General features: G+C 28.6%; 1 protein-coding gene across 1 annotated transcript; it reads left to right on the forward strand.

Annotated features, from left to right (window-relative positions):
* Positions 1 to 16908: 16908 nt before the first annotated feature.
* On the forward strand, positions 16909 to 22109 carry LOC111277706 (serine carboxypeptidase 1-like). Its single transcript, XM_022864120.2, has 14 exons — positions 16909 to 17126; positions 17260 to 17396; positions 18931 to 19007; positions 19230 to 19352; positions 19544 to 19646; positions 19736 to 19773; positions 19866 to 19967; positions 20334 to 20411; positions 20490 to 20738; positions 20899 to 20964; positions 21052 to 21173; positions 21258 to 21374; positions 21549 to 21594; positions 21841 to 22109. The coding sequence occupies exons 1-14, from the start codon at positions 17002 to 17004 to the stop codon at positions 21922 to 21924; spliced, it is 1467 nt and encodes a 488-aa protein (XP_022719855.2). The 5' UTR covers positions 16909 to 17001; the 3' UTR covers positions 21925 to 22109.
* Positions 22110 to 23088: the final 979 nt, after the last annotated feature.

Genomic DNA, 23088 nt, shown 5'->3' on the forward strand with positions numbered 1-23088 from the left:
CTTATATATTTACATTCAACCAATAATGTCTAACTTGAAGGTTTATCAACATTGATAAATGATAATACATAACCACACCATTCTTTAAGAACTTCATCCAGTTCTTCTTTCGTGAAGCTTTCTTTACTCTCCCACTAAAAAAAATATTAGAAGTAAATGTTAAGAAATGAGAACATAATGTACCTTTTTATTTTTTTGAAGATATAACAAGTTTATGAAATGTATACTAACCTTGAATGGTGTGATCATAAAATCATGTAACACTATCTCCTGCATAAAACGAAAGACATAATATCCACATTCAGTATTACCGGGTTGATAAGGTAGTTAAAAATTAAATTGAGTGGGTTTAAAAAATATTTCTTTACACAAACTCAGCATAAAAGAATATATTTCACATTTATTGGTAATGACACCCATTTCGACTTCTTTATCTTTTTATCGAATGTAGATATTACCCTAAATTGAAAAGAAAAAAAATTAGTTAATATATAAATAAAATTACCTATGAAGAAACAAAAGATATATGATATAATAAAGTGTAATACTTCTTTATAAAAGTTTGAATATCGGTGTCAATCACAATAAGTACCCAATGACAACTATAAAATAATAACAATGATATACTCAGATTACACATTAGATCAGATTTGGATAAAGTTAGAGTAATTAAGGTTGGAATATAGCTTATTGCATATTATATGGGAGTAAATAATAATTAGTCGGTCTTTTCATGCATAGGATCACATGATTGCACGATAAGCAACTGTCCCACTTTGCTCACTAATGAAGTTGGGGTTAATGAATCTACATCTGTTGGTCAACTGTCTCTCTTTGAGCTCTCTATATAGGAAGCTGCACAATAACAATCAACATTGCTAGTTAGTATTACACCCTAATATAAATTACTACATATTGAATGTGCATATTTGTATTTATAAGCTAACCTCATATAAGCAGCGATCTCAACAGCTGATAATTCATCCAGTTCACAAAATTCTTTAACCACTTCTACACCAATGAAAGAAAATGATGGTTTATCAAATAACCCTTCCTCAGACTCAATGGTTATAAAGTTTCCTTCGAAAAAATGCTCCAACGAATATTTGGATAACTCATCCATGGAAGCCTGAACAAGGGTCATTCTATGAGTCTGAACATCCTGCTATAATATTTAATGAAATATAAGTATTAAAACCAAATCAATCAATATAATAAACAAATTAATATTGAAATTATAAACAATATCATACTTTTTGGGTGGTAACAGAGGATGGGTTCACTTCCTTACTTGTAATGGAAGCTTCTCCAAAGGGCACGATGTTGTCAGATCAGTGTACTGGCATGTTATGCTGCATTGCTGTCAACATGGACTCTAAAGCAACAAGTCTTTACTGTTGCACATTGAGACGTTGCTCTTGGTCATCAATTCATTACTGTTGTTGCTCAATGATTACTTCATATTGTGCATTTCTCATTCGCGGTATTTTTTGCTGATTACCAAAAAATTTTGATGTCAAGACAAATTTACTAACCCCATGAACCTGACTAGGAATTTCTTTAGCACCTAATGCTAAAGATAAAAGATTTTCGCTGCACTGGGTTGCCAGTTCACCAGATTAGACTTTGACAGAATAATAATCCTGAAAGACAATAATAAGATGGGTTATAACAACAAATCTATACAAGCTAGTATACACTCATGTATACAACCACAATGCCAATCATACATTATATTAAAAGAGTAGTTATACATACAATCTTTTTTGCCATTTCCTCGATTGTTTCATTTGCAAAGGATCCATCATTCCGTAGATATCCTTGCTTTCAGACATCCCATTTGAAAACTTCTGTGCTAAAGCTCGTTGATTCTTATTAAATTACTGTAATAAAAGAATCAGAATGTATGAAATGAATGTTCATAAATATTCATTAATAAGTATAAAACAAGTGTGCGAATACATACAAGCTCATATTTTACATTTGCATATCTCTTTTTCACTGTCCAATGGTGATATTGTTGTTTGGCTCGAATGTCCCGTTGCTATTCTTTGATTTTCTACAAAATCAAAAAATTACGTCAATCACATATGAAGATCAAAGACTATATTGGGTAATAGGTTTGCGTATTAAAAAATCTACTAAAAGCTTATATTGAATAAAATTTGTCCAATCTTCAACACTTATGATATCTGTATATGCCATAGGTGAAATAGCTAATACATCACCTTCACTAGCTAGCAGTAAAATATATTGGGTTGTCAATCTACTTTTAAAGTCTCTGAATGCTTTCTCAGCATATTACAACATAATCTTTTTACAGTCAATTGAGATATTGAACTGTCATTGAATTTCAATTAAATGATAATTTAACAAATTTTATGAAATAGTTGAATAAACATACCACAACCGATTGTCATATATCATCCTTTAGATCATCAAGCACTTATCGCCAATTGATGCATGTAATGAAAATCCTATGACGGACGACAACTCTAATATGAGTAACCATCTTGACAGCTCTTTTAGACACAAGCTACCCACTTTGATTGAAGTCAACATGAATTTTTGTCTCACTCACTTTAATTTATTTATTTAGGCCCCTTGTCTTTATTTTTTGGCCTATAGTTGTGTTTTGTGCATGTTTATTAGAAGGAGAATGATGTTGTTTGGAATCCATGATACCTGTAATGTTGATCATTATTATACAAATTACACAATACGACCGTCTAAATTTAATATTGTACGTTATTAAATACAACCAATACCATACTACGTATAGAAACATCATTTAGCACACCAATCAACAATATGCTCAAACACACCCTTCAATAAACCACTCAGAAACACCATTAAGTAAACCATTCAGCATACGATTCAGCCCTCAATATCATACAAAATCATTCAGCAAAACAATATTAGACAACAAAGTTCAACAAACCATTCAGCATATGATTTGGCCCCATAATATTCTATAATACCATTTGGCAATACAATATCAAATAACAAGGTTCAGCAAATCATTCAACATACTATTCAACCCCCAATATCATACAATACCATTTAGCAAAAAAAATCAAATAACAAGGTTCAGTAAACCATAATATTTAAGGCGTACTACATAAAAATAGCATACATTTAATGAAAGGTGCTTGGTAGACTATGCTTACGGTGACGTTAATGAAAATATATAAACACATATGTATATATTAAGGAACAAAAAAAAATCTCTATCGAATATTATAAATAATACAGTAAACTAAAAAAAAAAAAGACTTACTGGTAAAAAGAAAAGTGTGCACTGTTGATTTGTTAAAGGTCGGTGGCGATGATAGGGATAAAAAAATCAATGGTTTGATAGAAATGTGTTTAAGAGTTTGGTTTGGTTGGATAACGGAGCTTTTAATCGTTCTGTGTATTTGCAGTTTGTGATTCTGATGTTCAATACAGGGAAATAAATATATAAATTATTATTAAAGGTATTTTTTTGGAAATAACACTTTTAATAATCCTCTTAAAATTTTATTGGAGATTATTGAAGGTATTTTTTATAAAAAGACACCTTTATTAATCCAAAAAATAATTTTTCAACGAAATTATTCAAGGCATTTATCCTTAAAAAATGCTTTTGATAATTTTAAAAAATTATTGAAGGCGTTTTGAGTAGAAAATCATCTTCACTGATATGCCCATGATAAGGATGGAAGGAATTATTGATGGCGTATTATGTAGAAAATGCCTTCAATAATTATGGACTTCAAAAGTTTATAACAAATTATTGAAGGCGTTTTATAATAAAAGACGCCTTTAATAACCCCAAAAATTTTTTTAAAAAAATTATTGAAGGCGGTTGTTATCAGCAAACACCTTTAATAATTATCTACAAAATTTAAAAAAAATTATTAGAGGCATTTTTCTTGAATATATGCCTTTAATAACCATGTTAAAATTTATGTGGCGGTATATTGAAGGTATTTTACAGCAGAAGACACTTTTAATAATCCCAACAAATTTTAGAAGAAAATTATTGAAGGTGTTTACTATCAAGAAACGCCTTCAATTTTTATGAAGATAATTTAAAAGGAATTATTGAAGGCATTTGTTAGTAAAAGATGCCTTTAATAAATCCAAAATTTTTTTAGAGAGAAATTCTTGAAGGCATGTGTTATTAACAAACGCCTTTAGTAATTATGCACTAAGTTTAAAGGAATTATTAAAAGCATTTTTCTGGAATAAATGCATTCTATAACCATAATGGTATATTAAAGGCATTTTCCAGAAAAAGACGCCATTAATAATCCAAAAATTTTTTTTAAAGGAAATTATTGACAGTGGTTGTTATTTGTAAATGCATTCACTAATTATCTATAAAATTTAAAAAGAATTATTAAATGTGTTTTTCTTGAATATACATCTTTAATTACTATGTTAAAATTTTTGTAGCTGTATATTGAAGCATTTTACAGTAGAAGATGCCTTTAATAATCTCAATAAATTTCAGAAGGTGTTTATTTTCAAGAAATACCTTTGATATTTATGTAGCTAATTTAAATGAAATTATTGAAGGCCTTTGTCACTAGAAGAAGCTTTTAATAATCCCAAAATGTTTTAGAAGGAAATTATTTAAGGTGTTTTTATGGAATAAATGCCTTCTATAACCGTAGTGGTATGAACAATTAGTTAGATTTTGGTTCTCAAGAAAAGGAGAGGTACTAGTTTATAACTTTTTATAGTAGAATGAAATGATGAAAGTGTTTTATGGTTTAAGTTGTAATATTTGTATTTCTATCATATACGTAATTATTTTTTATGATAAGAAAGAGAATAGATTGGGATTGATAGTAGAAAGCAACAAAAATATAGCCACACAAGTGGATCAAAAAGTTTTGCAAGAAAGCAAAAAGAAATAGGAAGTTTATGATAATAAACTTATTCTAATGAATGAACTTTTTCTGTTGTTAAAAAGTAAATATGCACATTAACAGTTATTGTTCTATTTTAATAGTTTTGATAGTTTCAATACATAATATTAAACTTATCTAAAGATTTGAACTTAGTTGACACAGATGATACGTATCAAAAAGTTATTGCTTATGTATATTTAGGTAAAAATACAAATTTGTTGTTATTGTTGTATTTTAATAGTTTGGATAGCTTCAATACTTGATATTAAACTTGTCCAATTGATTGAACTTAGTTTCTATCGTTGATATAGGAGAAAAAGTTATCGTTTATGTCTATTTAGGACTATTTTTGCATATAAAAGGCAAATATACAAATTAAACTTTTGGATGGCTTTTGACATATTGAATGGCTTCAATCCTTGATATTAAACTAGGAAAAAATAATTGAATTTGGTTTCCATGATCAATATGTGTGAAAGCCCAAAATACTTTTATTGTTTGCATATGTTTAAGACTATTATGTTGTTACAGGGCCAAAATATAAATACATGAGATTAAAATTATTCGAAATGTTAATACTTGATTGACAAGCTTGATATGCATGAATAAGTTTCGATTGATATGTATCCTATCAAATAACATATGTTTTTGTATAGGAGAATGAGATATGTGGTACAATTAGACGTGTGAAACTTTTTTGTATAACACAAAAAAAAAAATGGATCTTACATGAATGTCGAAACATAAAAAATTGTAGTAATTTGTATCATCTATTTTAACAAAAAGTAAATATTTACTTTTCTTAACATATTATCAATTAATCATTAAACTTGATAGTTGTATATGATAAATTCATAGGAGAAAGTGAGAGAAAATGGCTGCTGAGATTGAAGTAGCATTTAATGGTTCTCTCAACATTCAAGAAATGAAAAATCAGATATTCATAGAAGTTGCTGAAAAAAAAAGGCATGTATGAGTCCGAAGCCTTGGATTGGGTCCAACAACATCTGCCTACTATAGATATAACTTTCAGCAATTTACATTCTTAGCAAGTCAATCTCCGTGAGACATTTCAATATTGAGAAGGGAGTTACAAATTATGCAACAACATTTTCAGCAAATAGAAGAAGAAACAGAATAGAAGCGTGCCAAAATTGAGGAAGAACGTGCTAGAATAGAGTAAGAGCATACAAAATTTCAGCAATTGCATGATCGATTCGATCATCTTATGAATTTTGTGCAACAACAATTTTTAGGAAATGATCTTGGCACTCCACCAACTCAGGTATTATATTTAGTAAATATTTAAATTTTTAAATATAAAAAAAGCTTACAATGAAGTGTTAAAAATTATGTGATATTATTCAATAGGTTCTTAAGCACGCTAGTGACCAAGGTAAAAAAATTTTTCATTCATTGGCAGCCAGCAAAATATATGCAGTCATCCATTTCATACATTTTAATTTTTATTTTGTTAATGTATTAAAAATATTTGAATGTTATTATACTAATTATTAAACTTTGTATTAATTAGATGCATATTTAAATGTGAATTAAGTTTCTATTAATTTCATTTTTTGAATGTAAGTTCTTTAATGAAAATAAAATTTATTAACATAAATTAAAAAAAATATTTTTACATAATGGCGGCGTTTGCGTTCAACAATGTCGCTAAATAAATAATTTAGTGACGTTTGTATCATAAAACGCCACTAAAAATATCGGTGCTCTTACTAGCAAACGTCGCTAGTTAAGTGATGTTTTTATACAAATGCCACCATAGCAACTGCATTTTTCTCATAAAAATGTCACTAAATTAGTGGTGTCTCAAAGATACAAACGTCGTTAATATAGAGGCGTTTTCATATACAAATGCCTTCAAAGTAACGACCTTTTCAGTTACAAATGCCACCGAAGCAATAATATTTTTCTCATAAAAATACCACTAATTTAGTAGTGTCTCAAAGATACAAACGCTGCTAAAATGATGGCATTTCAGATATAAATGCCGTTAATATTGAGGCATTTTTTCAAAAACGCCTCTATTTTTCGTGATGTGTATAGCCGGCACTCTGAGTAGCATTTTTCGTAAACATCGCAAATCTTTTAGTGACATTTATAAACGCCGCTAAACATTAAAAAAAATACTACTAAAAACCTAAACCCCTATAGTGTAAGTATTGAAGGAGTAGTATGAAAGAAAAGGCATTTCCAATTTTATCTTAGTTGTCGTGAGCCCATCTCAACTTCACAAACTTTTTTCTTTTCATACCAAAGACAATTAACAATATTTATGTTATGAAAAAGTACAAAACAAAAGACTATTTTTTTTTTTTTTAAAGAAAGAAACTTTGGATTGCTAAATCACAAATGAAATAAATATATAAAGCAATAGGGCCATTATAGTATTATTTAACTTTTTCAAAAAAAAAAAAGAAAAAGAAGGGTGGTAATTGGATTATTTACTAATCTGGGTCTAATAGGCTCTATATTTTCTCATTTTTCAATGAAAGAAAAAAGATAATTCCATTATAAAGCCATGTGCAATGCGCAAAAAATGCCTATATGGTTGTTCAATTTTATCTTTTTTTTTGTTATTATTCTTTAGCTATTATTCTCACCTCATTATGTGAGTTAAAAGAACCTTTTATTATGGTATATCATTAGGGTAATAATCCATCAACCTGCTAGCTCATTTGATGATTCAGCCTTGTGAGAATGGGTCCCAGAAACAGATAAAATAGTGGTAATTCAAGAAGACATCATAAGTGTTTATGTGCAAAGAATGGGCAAGCCTTCATAGATTGTAGACACAGACCAGAAAGAGATGTTTTTATGTTAGCAATAGAACCCAAAACTCATGGAATTGTGGATCTTATAGCGAATAAAGAATCAAAACCATTTAACACTAATATACCACCATTTAATTTTGATTAAGATTGATTTAATCCCTCTTATTCCTTTCTTTCTTAACTTAAGGTATTAATCTATTAAAGAGAAAAAAATTAATTCATATTCATTTGGTTAGGATTGATCTAAACTAGTCTATTATGTATATGATTCAGTATACCAACTATTAAACAACTTATTGGAAATGCAAGTCAACCAATTAGAAATGTCATGAAATCCCTTGCTCTTCGGGGATGTCCTTAGCGTTGAGGAACTTGTACTAGGGTGTATATATGACTTGTTCAGATCATGGGCTGAGAAAAAAGAAACAATTTTTCAATATCAATGATCAGTACTAGTGAATACAATGGGGTTCTTTTGTTCATTATCTAAAAAAGATAAATCTACCATATTTTTCTATTGTGTATAAAATTTATGGTTTTCATTGGCACAAATCCAATCTTAGAATTTTTTAAAAACTCCCCATTAGTAGTAAATGCTTATCCATTAAGTAGGGAAAATTCCTATTTAAAAAGCAAAAAGATTATGTTCTGACACTTGTAAAGAATGGACTAATAGGGTCAACTACCCAATTAATATTCCTAATTACATACCGTTACTATATAAAATAAATCTCATTGTGAAAGATCTATTATTGCAAAATTTATAAGTAGAGCTAAAGAGTGTGAACTGTACAAGTTACCAATTAAATGTTAAATGAAAGAATGAGCTTTGGTGTATAGAGGAGACCTCACTATTTAAAAAGTAACCATCAGAATGATTGAACCCACTATTTATTTATCCAAGTCAATTTTCTCCTTTATTTTAGTTAATATACTTTTTTTGATACCTAGTATTAATACAATTTCTTATTTCAAGGTGAAATGAAATGCCTAAAAAAAAAGGCAAAATTGTGGGCCAGACGATTCTAGTAGCAAAAGCAATTGGAATTTTTATTTTATACATTGGAAGAATCCGTTGTGTTATTAATAGACTAGAAAAAAATAACTGAAAGAAAGAATTAGTTAATCATCAAAATTTCTTTTATTCAATAACCAAATGAAAAGAGGATATATAGCTTGTAAATGTTGAACAAAAATTCATTTATTTACATCAAGTGCTCATTTAAATTTATTCGAAATATTACTCACTAAAGAATAAGAGCTTTGGTTTTGGCTAAACGGGATAAAGATAAGAAAAAAGAAATTTTCATCATTTGTGGATCACTTGAGTAAATACAGTAATTCATGGAATGGAGGTATCCTATAATTATAGTAGATTAATAAAAAATATGTTCAAGAAATAGTTGCTTTTTAATTGTAAATAGTTATATCAAATAAAAATTGTCTTTATATGATTTCCAATAAGATTATAAAAAAAGGAGATCGAAAAGAATCCAAGAAATGCTTTAAATAAAATAGGCTTCCCTTGAGAATGAACTCGGGGAAGGTAGAGTAGAAATTAATATGATAAAAAAATTCAGATAAGGTCATCAAAACAAGATAAGCAAAGATGCTTAATAAAAAAAGATTTATTTTTCTTCCCCAACCTGATTTGATTCTTTTATCTATTTCTTTTTTCTTACGACATGACAATTTTGATTATTAGATTTTTTAAATAAAGCATTAATCTACATTTGATAATTTTGAGTCAACTGAAGGGTAGGCCTATTTATTTCTGGTTCTAAGAGTAGTAGTTCTAGTGGTCGACTCCCTTCTTTCAAATTGTTTTTCATTATTATGAAAGGATAATGAAGATAAAATACGAGTTTCTTTTATAGTAATAGTAATTAATTGTTGATGTTTTAAAGTCAATCTATTTACTCACCTAGATAAGATTTTTCCTTATTCACTCATAAATTGACTAATTAAACTCATGTTTTTATAATCAATTCAATCCTATAACCGGATCAAGGGCAAACAGCTACAAAAAGATCACTTGGATTTAAGAAATAGTCACTTGGATTTAAGAAAGAGTCACTTGGATTTATCCATGATTTCTTTATTCTTTATTTCTAAAAATAATCCTATCCTATCTTTTTCTAAAATCCTATTTTACTCGGATCAAATTCAAATTATAGAATTAATATAATAAATAGGATTTGGTTTGTTTATTTATTTATTATATTATTTTTTATTATTTAAATATATATAAATTGAAATATATATAAATGTAATAATAAATAAATAATAGAATATTAATAATATTAATAATATAATCATATAGAATAATATATAAATAAAAATATAGAATATTATATAAATAAAATGTGTTATATATCTAGCTAATTATATACTTAATATATTATATACCTAAATACCTAATATCCTATTTTCTCATATTTTCATGAAAGATAGACATACGAGCGCTTGATTTAATTGATTTTTTTTATCTCTTCATGAATTGTATGCTTGTAACAATAGGAATAGAATTTCTTCAATTTCAATTGACTAGACGTATTGTGTCGATTTTTTTGAGTAAAATACCTGGAAATGCCTGTTGATTTTGCATCAATTTTATTGTCATTCTTTAAAAGTTTATTAATGAACTTTAACTAATTTATACATTTAATAACCTTGTCTTGGAATCCATAACTTTTTGGTTATTCCATAAACACCTTTAATCCAATTCACCTTATTAGTATCATCAATTTTCACATACTTTTGGTGAATTACCATGAATGCAATAAGCATTCTCTTTGTAGCTATTATATTCTTGTTATAGTGTATATGTACCAAAACATATTTGTGTAAATTTCCTTAACAAAATATTTGTCATAGTCTTATCAGCTTTATTTATATGAAATTTCATTTGCAACCTTATTGGTTTACACCAAGGAGATTAAGCCTAGTAACATGAAAATGTTATTATTTGTTAGTTCAAGTGTAGATAGCAATCCAAGATGGGGGTGAATTGGATTATCTTAAAATTCTTTTCTAAAATTGACTTTTAATAAATTTAAATGAAAAATTTAAAATAATAAAATTTTTTATGGGAATTTATGAGATTAATAATAATAAAGAAAATTAAAGAACATATAAAAAACAGTGAAAATCAAAGATTAAGGATAGGAAAATTAAACACAAAGATTTATAAAGGTTTAGTTGTTCTCGAAAAGCACATATATCATTTCCCTTAGCTTTCCTAGCCAAGATCAATCCACTAATAAATAAAAGATCTCTATCTTTTAAGGTCAAGATAGCAACCTCTACCTTTTCTAGAATCCTACCCAATCCTATCAATTTCACTCAAAAGGATACTTCATCTCTTGACTTAAAAATTCCTTTTAAATACAAAAGACTTTGCAAACTATGAAATACCTCTCACAGGTTGAATGTTTGACTAATTTAAGTACAAAGAATGATAAATGAAGAACCAATATAACTTGGATACAAGGATTAAAAAAAGAATATGTAATTGAAGCATTATTGACTCTAAAGCTTTTAATTTCTTGAAAGAATGAATATAAAGCTTGTTGGTGCTAGCTTTCTTGTTCCACAAGTGTGTTGGAATACCTAATTTATAGAGGAAATGCGTTTGTAGTCATCCGAAATTGATTGGAGAAGAAAATGGTTGTTGTTCTTTTGCAAAATAAGCCATTTGAGATTGTTCGGGCTAAAATTGATCAATACATTTTGGAGGGGATTGATCCATTTGACAACTGATCAATCCATTTTTAGAAGGGATTGATCCATTTTGGTAGTTTTGAAATCTTCTGACTTTCTGCATAAAAAACCATCGATCCTTTTTTAGAGAGGCTCGATCCATTTTTATAACCCTAAAATTGATCGATCCATCATCAAAAGGGATCAATCTATTTTTGTAAATTTCAAGTTTGAGACCATTCTGTATAAAAAATTAATCGATCCATTTTTTAAAACCAATCGATCCATTTTAGGTTTTCACCAAAACTTCTTGTTTCTGTACAAAATGGATCGATCCTATCATAAGGGAATTAATCCTTTTTTCCAAAATCTGTATAAAACATGTTTCAAATGAGGAAGGAAGTTTGTTTTTGGTCTCAAATTATTTTTCATTTGAAAAATTACTAGCAAAAGTTTCTTTTTAAGTTTAAAGCAATTTTCCAAGATATTTGCAAATCAAATATCAATTTGAAAAACATATTATTTATTTAGTACCAAAAATAATAAAACTTAAGAATATGTACTAAATAAATCTTTTTCAAAGATCTTAATCAAGTTTATTTAGATTAATTTTTTTTCAATTCAAAATAAAGATCAATTCAAGGCTAACATTATCCATGATTGTAAACCAATCATTTATAATTTATTTCAAAATTGCTACTTATTTAGACTTTATTCGTCTTAATAATATTTAAAATTAGATTTCATAATTAATGTTATTGTATAGGTTTATATACAACCTCTCTTGTTCTTTAAACAAGAATTTTTATGAAATTTAAGGCATATAATCCCTTTTTTTTTTTTTAATTAAGAAACTTGAATCATATTATAGTTTCAAACTCTTTATTACAAGGTTTTTATATTCTTCTATTTGAAGAATTCTTTTCCAAGTTCATATGAACTTATTTGAGAAATTTCCTTTATTTGAAGAATTGCTTTTAATATATTTATTAATATATTATTTCAAAATGGCATCATTGATCCAATTAACAATTAATATTGTAATCGAAACCTTTAGATTCAATTAATATGAATCTTCATGCCGAATTGTGTGTATTTCTAATGCACTTATTTCTCTTTAATTTCTTAATTCATAGATTTTGAAAACCTTTATAATTGTTCCATGTTTCCAAACCTTTAGTAAGCTGAGGTTTGATTTCATTTCTTAGTTTATGACGTAATGTCATAATGCCTTTATCTCATGACCTTTTCTTTAACCAAGAGTTGATTATTAACCTTTAAGTTCGTCTTTTGGCAAGAATTATACCACATCAAAATTGTGTTATTTTAATACGCTCTAAATTAAAGGATCCAACTCCTTGTTGTCAATATTAATATAATTGAACAATTCAATTCATTGCTCATAATGCATAAAATAATTATAGCAATTCTTAAGATTATTACCATTAAAATTATATATCATTTATCTTCATTAATCTTAAGCAATTAATTAGTGCAATCAATTTATGATTCAAAAAAAAATGTATTGCAACATGAATAATTATATCATATACAATTTCATAATAGTAGTTATAAAATCATTTTTTCCTAGATTAACCAAATTAGCTATGCATATTTTATTGTTGCAAGCATTTTAATAATTCTCCTTTAAGAAAGTAATTTCTTAATCTCATTATTTAAGCATGTAATAAATCAAATATGTCAATTAAATATTTAATCTTAGAATCATTCAAACATGCTATATCTATACGTATGTATATAATTATCATATTAAACAATAAAATCATACTTTGTCAAAACCATAGCATAGCCATAACTTATATCAATTGCTATGGAAATCATTATTATGGATCAATTAATGTAAATTAGAAAAAGATTCTACTATTAGAAAATAAATTCTTATATATCTTATTAAGCATGTAATTTACTAAATATATCAATTAGTCATGCTTAATCATAGAATCATAAAAAATATGCTTTCTAGGTTTATGCATCATAGTAATTATGCTAAATTTTTTATCAAAACATCATAGCAAACAATGGTTTTAGTCACATCCTTTTTATACATAATCTTACTCAAAACATATTCCATTTTAAATTATATTCATATTTAAACAAAGCGAATGTACTTTTGTTATAAATATTATCTTGAAATGAATCTTATAAAGTGTACAATAAATTATAAATTTTTATTATTTCAACTTAGGTTTCAATACGAAGGAATTTCATGTTTGTAACATTTACTTCTTTATATACATTTGAGATGCTTTAAATATTTCTTGCTATCTATATTGTAGCAGTAGACTTTATTTATCATGCCTTACATATCGTTTAAATATTGTAATTTTGCTTTCCAAAATGCTTTCAATGAAGGTCAGTCGATTCCTTTGGAGAAGTAGTTGGTTGCCTTCATTTCAAAAGTTAATCTTTCAATTTTTGAAGTAGTGTAATGTACTTCTTTTTAAACAAAATGCCAATATTTTTCTTGAAAGCTATGGGTAGTCGACTCCTTTATATAGGCAATTGGCTACTCTTTACAAAAGCTTGTAACAAGTTAAACTTGTTGTTACTAGTGCACTACTCTTCCTTTAAGAAAATGTAATAGTCATTTTTATGACTTTATTTCAATAAACCATGTACCCTTCTGACATCAACTTAAAGCCTTTTCTTTGAATAAGACTAACTTAACTCCATCTCATGAATTGAAGATGATATTTGCAAATTACGCAAATATTTTGAGCTTATAGTCTTTACTCTTTCTTTTGTTCCTTATGTTATCAATTTTCTTATTTGAAGATTACACATAAGCATTTCAAGAATCATTTTTCATTTTATAACAATGATCTTTTTGAAAATTCAACTTCAGGATGATGAAAATATATAAATTATGAAAATAACAATGGATTTAAGAAAATCCATTTTAAATAGCCATTCATAGTTGCTACCACATCTTATATATAAATGTAACAACAAATAATTAAAATCATACCACATGCATAAAAACCAAAAAGATGGATAGGTCTTATTTGATTTTTTGTGAGAACCATTATCATCATTCATTGGTGAAAATTTTTTTTTTACACCTTTCTTAGCATATCTTTATATGTGAACCATTTCCTGTATTCACAAACCGTTTCATTAATCTTGTTCTTATTTTTGGAATACTATATTCATTTTCATGTGCCTTTGAGCCTTTCCATCTTAAGCATTGATGAATTGAAAACAAGCCTTAAGATTGTTAGATTTATGACTTACAACTTCACAAACTTGTAGTTGATGATGATCTTCCACTTGGATCTTTGGTTGCAGTCTTCTCAAGCCTTAATTGATCCTAAGATAAAACATTTAAAGAACAAAAAAATAAATTTAAGGCGTGATACAAATACCACTTTTTTAAGGTTTATTTTGTCTTTACCAATTATGGTATGTAAAAAGGATATAACTGAAACACCTCTAAGATATAATGAAGTTTTGTTTGATTTCACTTTACACTTATGATATCAAATCATGAAACATAAAACTCTGAACACTAATTTTTGTAAAAATAATTTCAAAATAATTTTACTTTATTTGTGAAAGAATGAGAGAAAATAGAGAGAATTTATGATTTATTCAGTCTCTTGAACACATTTCAAATGAACTTTATAATCTCTATTTGTGAAAATTAAATCTTAAAGTTGTGACTCTTTGATTTTATTGTTTCAATCAATGATCACTTCTTTTAATCAGAAAGATATCATTTTGAATAATTAAAGTTATGTTAATTTATTTAAATAATCATTCTTGTTATTCCAATAAAAATCATTTTTCATGTTTGCAGAATATTATCATTTTTCATTAGAGCAATTGACTTCTCCTTGAGGGAACTGGACTGCCTCTTTGTATTTTCTATTTTCAAAATGCTCCAGCAAGCAAGGCAATCGACTTCCTTTAATTCCAAAATACTTAAAACTTAAAGCGGTTGAATCTAGCTATAGCAACTGATTGCACAAGGTAGATAGCCGACTTCTCTTTCATTAAGTTTTGTAAGTACCTTTTTGGATCACATAGTAGTTGAATCTTTTAGTATAGGCAATACACTATTCTTTAGGCTAGTACATGACAATCGACTACTCTTGCTAAGAGAGTTGACAACTCTTGTGATATGCCATCATTGATTATTTAAGTTTATAATCAATCCTAGTCACCATAAACATTATCTTAAGCTTAAATAACATAATAAGATTCCTTTTTTGATTAAGTCTTTACCTAATCGTATTATTTTTATATTTTATATTTTAATATGATTATTTAATCATATGATGGATCAATTATTGAATTTTATTACTGTAATTCCATTTTGTTAAATTTGTCACTATATTAGTAATTTTGTTGACTTTTAAATATAAGATAACAAATTTAACAAAATATTTCATCAAATATTTCAATTATGTTATTTTTTGTTAAAAAATCAATAAAGTACAATAAAAAAATTGTCATTTATATTAAATAGTATTTCGTGAAATATTATAATTTTATCATTTTTATCAAAAAATAATAAAATGATAAAATTTGATAATCAACCATAATATAATGATAAATTTCACTTTAATCTAAAAAAATACGTAAGAACCAAAAATAAAATGGTTCAACTTATGTTTTATCCTTTCACGAAAACAGTCAATGGTTTGGACCAGTGCAAGTGAAATTATCCCAACTCCAGATAAGGCAGAAAAAAACCAAAATGGAGGATGTGGTACCGAGTGACTACTGACCCAACTCCCCTCAACCACTAATAACAAACGACAGAATGTGCATTTGATAACACTCACTCCTCTATCTATTGAAACTCCAATGAAAACCCTTCCAAAAAAATTGCCAAAGAGGGAAAACAAACGTGGACCCAACCTTGAAAGTCCTTGTAATTCACGCCCCCTCCCACATCATGAGCCACTCATTGCTTTTGGCATCAACTCCCCCTTGGCCAGTTGAAATCCCCATTTTGTCTTTCATGATGTTTTTCATTTATTCACAACAAAAATTCATGTCGGAGAAAAAAATCCCAATTTCATCACCATAGCAAAAACTCAAACTGTAAATGTCAAATTTCTCTAAGAAAAAAGACAAATTCCAAACAAGTCAAGAGATCCTTTCCCTTTCACTACTGCACAATTTATTGTTATGAGTCATTATTGAAGACTATGATTGGTGAAATGCATTTGCCAAACATTCTTTTTTCTCCATATCTCTTCTTTGAATCATTGACAACAATCCATTTGTTTTTTTTTAGCATTTTGTTTCCTCTCTTGTCCCAAGTGGCAGCCTCTACTTTTTGCTTCTTTCTTTGCATATGTTTCTTGCATTTCCATTTAATTTATGCTGTAATATAACAAAAAGCTCCTTTCGTTATCCCAATCGTTGAATTCAATTTTCCATTTTCTTCCTCAATTTTTTTTTTGCCTGTCAGAATCAATACACAGTTGTATTTGATAAAGACTTGTTTTCTTTCTCCCTCTTTCTCTTTTGTTTCAAGTGCAACCAATCATATTATATATCTTCATCACTTTCTTATTGATAAAAGGAGTTTTCGGGGCTTTCTAGCATCAGGGTCGGTCGTGGATAAGATGCTTTCTGTCATATCATTTTGCATGCTTTTGAGTTTTGTATTCATTGAAGCAGCTCAAAATGGCTCCCTCATAACTCACCTACCAGGCTTCAATGGTGTCCTTCCATCCGAACACTACTCAGGGTAACGATTCTTTCTTTTTCTCTCTGTCTATCAGAATTTGAGGTTTGATAGCAACCCTCTCAGGTTTTTGGTAGAATTATTATTATTATTATTTGAAGAGTTGTGATGAAAATGAGGGGATTGAATTTTGCAGATATGTTAGCATAGATGAGAAGAATCTCTTCTATTACTTGGCTATTTCAGAAAGAAACCCTTCGACTGATCCAGTTGTTTTGTGGCTGAATGGTGGACCAGGCTGCTCTGACTTTGATGGTTATGTTTATGAACATGGTACTCTTCCTTATACCACTTGCTTTTTATTATTATTATTTTTATTTAATAAGCTAAGTCTACGTTTACGATCGTTAGAACTTCGACTTTAATTTCTATTTTTCCTATCTTACAGTTTGGGTGGTGTTATTTTATATTTAATAAATATATAAGTTTTTATAATTTTATTTTTAGATTGAATCTTTTTATTTATTATTATTTATTTTAAGTTAAATGCTTATAAGAATCAATTTTTTTTTTGTTATTTTTTTTAAATTTATCACATAACAAATTGTTTTTAATTTTCATTGTTTATTTATATAATGTTATTTCACATCTAATAAATATATAATTTTTTATAATTTTATATTTAAATTGAACCCTTTTACTTATTATGAATTAATTTTAAATTTAATGCTTAATAATAAGTATCAATCAGCTCTTTGTATGCGTATATTGAAAAAGAAAAAATCAATATTACATGTATATAATATTATATGCTAGACCCAATAATTTATGTATAAGTTTTTGTTTATTTCATGTTTTGTACATGTAAAAAAATAAAAATTATTCTATTATAACTTATATATAAATATATTTTTTAATTTAATAATTTTGTGATAAAGATAATTTTAATCTCAAATTCTTCAAATAAATTGCTTCATAAATATGTTGTATTTATAATGTCTAAAAATGCGATCTTTTGAATTTGATATATATATATATATATATCAATTTGTCAATATAAAATTAGTATATAAATGGAATATGGTCTGCTTAGGTAGACATTCACATAGCAAATTTCGTCCGTATTCCAATTAATAACTTGTTTATGGATGGATATGTTTGCAACACATTTAGAAGATCATTGATGAATTTTTTAAGTCATGGTGAATTTGTAACATTATGAAAATGTCTAATGACGTAATTTACTTGATTATTGTTACAAATATATCATTAAACTTTATCACTTAAACTAGTTGTAGTTCATGTTACTTTGAATTTGTTTTCCTTTTAAATCAATCTGTTGCATGAGTTTGAGATAAGACGAAAAATACTAACCATAATTTTATGGATAAGCACATGTATGTGACTTTCATGCAAAAATTGGTGGCTTTTCTCTCTTGAAATAGTAACTACAAAAGAAGCCGCATCTTAGAGATAAGAAATGGGATTGTAATAAAATCTAATAGGATTTTTTTTATTAAGCAAATTGAAGAATGATGTTAAAGTTTCATTTTTCTCACTTAATCGGAGATAGAAGATAGGGAATAGGGATGGTGGGATTCTAACTCCCAACTTACATGTCTTCTTAAGTCTTTTTATATTATAGTATTTAACTATAGAAAATAATGTTAATTTCTCTCACATTACGTTAATCCCATTATATCTTACTTATTAGAAAATTAAAAAGAAAATACAAGCTAAGATTTGGTATGCATCATTCCCTACTATAAGTTCTTTTTTTGGTTTCATGTTTGATTCATTTATTTACTATAATTTGCTTTCATATATATACTGTTTGAGAAGAGGATGTTTCATTGAAATTATGCAGGTCCTTTTAATTTTCAAGAAGGAATCCCCAAAGGAAGCCTGCCCACATTGCATCTTAATCCACACAGTTGGTCTAAGGTAAGGCAGTGCATGGAATACCCTTTAAAGTAAACTTACTTTTGCCTCCTTTTTCTTCTTAAACCAGAGTATTTAATCTTACTAACTTTGATGTTCCAAACCAATACGTTTTAATCCTACAAACTGAAGATTGATTTTGCCCCTTATCTGAGCTTTTTATCTCAGCTTTCAATGGTGGTTAGTGGATGCATGCTTTTGTTAATTATCTTTAGCATTTTCCAGGTTTCAAATATTATTTACTTGGATTCTCCGGTTGGTGTTGGGCTCTCTTACTCTCAAAATACAAGCACATATATAACCGGAGACCGGCAGACTGCAGCTGATACACATGCCTTCCTCCTCAAGGTATTTATTAAGCACAAGGATGATTCATATAATAATAGTACAATTTTTTTGTCATATGGCCTAGAAACAATACAAAACATGAAAGATGATCGAGTTATATCGTGATTAATTATCGAGATAGAGAAATTGAGGTGCCAAGATTAATGAATATTATTAAGTTTGTTAAACTAACTTGTTGATTTTTCTAATAGTGGTTCACGCTGTATCCGGAGTTTGTCAGCAATCCATTTTATATTTCAGGAGAGTCTTATGGAGGAATTTATGTGCCCACTCTTGCTTCTGAAGTGGTGAAAGGTACTGTTGTGCTAAATAATAGTATATTATTACCTTCATATGACCATATATTGGAGTTGTTGGTTTGCTAATTTACCTTCTGGTCTTAGGAATCAAAGCTGGTGCAAAGCCCACAATCAATTTCAAGGTATATATAGCCATCCTGACAGCCAATATATGTAGGAATAAAGTGACAACTTTTGAACAAAAACTTTAGAATTGATAGAGCTCCAAATGCAGGGCTACATGGTGGGAAACGGGGCGACAGACTCTGATTTTGATGGGAATGCTCTTGTCCCCTTTGCACATGGGATGGCCCTAATTTCAGATGACATTTTCAAGGTAGGTGGAAATAGTTGGAGCACATACGCATATACTTTAATTTTTCAAATTAACGTTTGACCACCTTGATCAAGAAATTAGGGGTTTATTTTGACAAATCTCAACCAACTTTTAACAAATTTTTTTTTTTTTTATGGAAACACATGCTTTCAAGCATAGCCCTTCCTCCTTGATCCCTTCATGCATTAAGTACAGAAGTATTGTTCACTAGTCAACCTCAGAATTATTATTTAAAAAAAAAAAAACAAACAAACATTTTGATTTTGGGCAATGACCATCTCAACAGATTGCATTACCCTACTTACAACTGTGTTTGGTCATTTTATCCGAAATTTCACCCGAGATGTTACACAACAATTGTTGCAGGAAGTAGAAGCTGCTTGTGGGGGAAACTATTCTAGCACTAGTGAGAGTTGTGAACAAAATCTTGAAAAAGTTTCTATGGTGAGAATATAAACCAATTTTAAGTTGAATTTTGAAAGTATTTCGTAGTCATTTCTGATATTTGACATAACTATTTAGGCACTTCACGGCCTAAATATTTATGACATTCTTAAACCTTGCTACCATGACCCCAATGCACAACAAAATTCAAAAGGAAACACTAGCTTGCCAGTTAGCTTCCAGCAATTAGGGGCAACAGAGAGGCCTCTTGCAGTGAGAAAGAGGATGTTTGGTCGTGCTTGGCCATATCGGGCACCAGTCAAGGATGGCATTGTCCCTTTATGGCCTGAACTTGCAGCAAACTACAGGCGGCATGTACCATGTACTGTAAGTTACTTTAATCCTTAATTTCTTTGCAATATTGAACTCCTTCTCCAACATTTTAATGATCTAAACATAATTTAGTTATCTTTAATTAGTTCTCCTTTATGATTCATAGCCATTCACCATTAAAGATGAAATTTTGATTAATTCTTTATACTGGCAGAACGATGAAATTGCAATGATATGGTTAAATGATGCAGCAGTCAGGCAGGCAATTCATGCTGAACCAGTAAAAAATCTGCCTCCATCTATGTTGGTTACCTGTAATTACTTACTCTATTTCACATTCATAATTCTCATATACAATGGTGGATAGGAAAACGTAACTGGCCAATGGGTGTTATGTACATCTAGAATAACGTATTATCATGATGCTGGGAGTATGATTCCTTACCATAAAAACCTAACAGCTGAAGGTTATCGAGCACTTATTTTCAGGTAATTCAATTGTAACAGCTGATGAGTTTGCTCCTGTTGAATCCTTACGTTAATTTCTTTTTCCACTTTTATATTTACCTGCAGTGGAGACCATGATATGTGTGTGCCATACACTGGGACCCAAGCCTGGACAATGTCACTTGGATATAAAATAATAACTCCATGGAGATCATGGATGTCTCCTGAGGACCAAGTTGCTGGGTAAATTTGTCCTTTATACTCTGCAGATTACAGAAAAAAAATCATGTTCTTCCGTTTAGCCTCCTAGGAGATGCATGAGTATATTTTTGCTTTTTTGTGTCAATTTGTTTTAATCACCAAAAAAATAAATATAGTATTTTTTTTCCCAACTCAATAGACATTTTATTCCTGCAGGTACTTGCAAGGATATGACCATGACCTTACCTTTCTAACTATCAAGGTTTGACAGTCAATCTCTGTCTTTAAACACCGTTTGCGATGGATGAGATGATTTTCCTACCTCTTTTATACCTTATAAATCTCATCTCCATTCAAAATTGGAAACCCAAGATCTCCAAAAATTGATACTAAAATTTTAACCATGTGCTTTTGGGGGGACAGTTACCCTCTGATATGTCTTGTATGAAACTCAGTTGTTTTTGCATATCAAGTTCTGAATTCAAACTGTTAGTTTTCCCTTTTGCAGGGCGCAGGACATACAGTCCCTGAATACAAGCCAAAAGAATCATTAGACTTCTATAGCCGATGGTTGGATGGAAAAGAAATATGAGAATTGAAGATGGATTTGTTTCTCAAGACAAAAGACCCTTCCATTTTTCACCTTTTGCAATTGTACAATGAGCTACAAAGGTGGCCTTTATTTTCTAAGTTACATGTAAAAATCTTTCTGTATTATATATTTTCTGTCAGTTTGGTATTAAAATAAAATTATCAATTTTATATTTGAACTTTTAATTCGTCATCTATTTTGGTATTCTGAACTAATATAATTAGTCAATTTATCAACACAATATGAACAATTAATAAAACTTTGACACATGTCAAAAAAGAAGCTCAATTAGCACTACATCATCAATTGACTTATCAAAGAAAATTTTTTTAAAACAATTAATTTAAAAAATTTTATTAAAAAATCTTAAATATTGTAAAAATTATAAAAAATTAAAAAATATGAAATATTTTTAGAAATTATAAAAATTGAAAAAGAATAAATTACAAAAAATAGTCACTCAATTATAAGGATCATTTAAAAATGATCACTTACTAATTTTTTTCAATTTTGTTACTAACGTTTGAATTAGTATATTTTTGGGTTACTGAACCATTATAAATTCCAGACTTTTTTTTTTCTTTCATTCATTAAGGTTTAGGGTATTGCTCCTAAACCTGTTAAATCCTAAAACCACTTCTGAAGTGGATCAACAGGGTATTGCTCCTCAAGATTATGCTCCTCAATGCACTTGATCACAGCCTTAAGAGTAGTCAACTCTTGCTCACTAACCTCAGTCTGAAACCACAGAAAAAAAAAATTTCAACCATTTTCCGAAACACTCAAGAGCATGAACGTTGGCAAAATATTCTCATGCATTCAAGTTGCAAGAATAAATATGCTTTCTGTGCCACATGCAAGTATATGCTAAACAATTTAACAACCAAAATAGTGTCAAGTTGCTGAAATGTATTGCAGTTGGAACTAACTAGCCAAATCATCCTATATGATCAGACAAAGACCCCCAAGCCAACAGCTAACTGGTAAGAAAGCTGGTCTAATCTGCTTCGATCAAGGCTTTGTGGACATAGACAAGAAATTAGTGCTTGTCCCTCAAATATACAGTTAAGGTATGGTCAACCTAATATATTCAGCCAATATAAAGCTAACCTATCACCTTGAATCAGTGGAGTAAAGAACACACGAGTAGTGGGAGAATCATTT

The sequence above is a fragment of the Durio zibethinus genome, chromosome 7 (genome assembly GCF_047325235.1).
Source record: "Durio zibethinus cultivar Kanyao isolate XHJ-2024 chromosome 7, ASM4732523v1, whole genome shotgun sequence".
NCBI classification, from domain to species: domain Eukaryota; kingdom Viridiplantae; phylum Streptophyta; class Magnoliopsida; order Malvales; family Malvaceae; genus Durio; species Durio zibethinus.

Bases quoted from the DNA above. Each gene is read 5' to 3' on its own strand.
- LOC111277706 (XM_022864120.2), top strand. From the start codon at position 17,002: ATGCTTTCTGTCATATCATTTTGCATGCTTTTGAGTTTTGTATTCATT. The intron at 17,127-17,259 runs GTAACGATTCTT...TGAATTTTGCAG, and splicing joins CCATCCGAACACTACTCAGG to ATATGTTAGCATAGATGAGA. The intron at 20,412-20,489 runs GTGAGAATATAA...ATAACTATTTAG, and splicing joins ATCTTGAAAAAGTTTCTATG to GCACTTCACGGCCTAAATAT.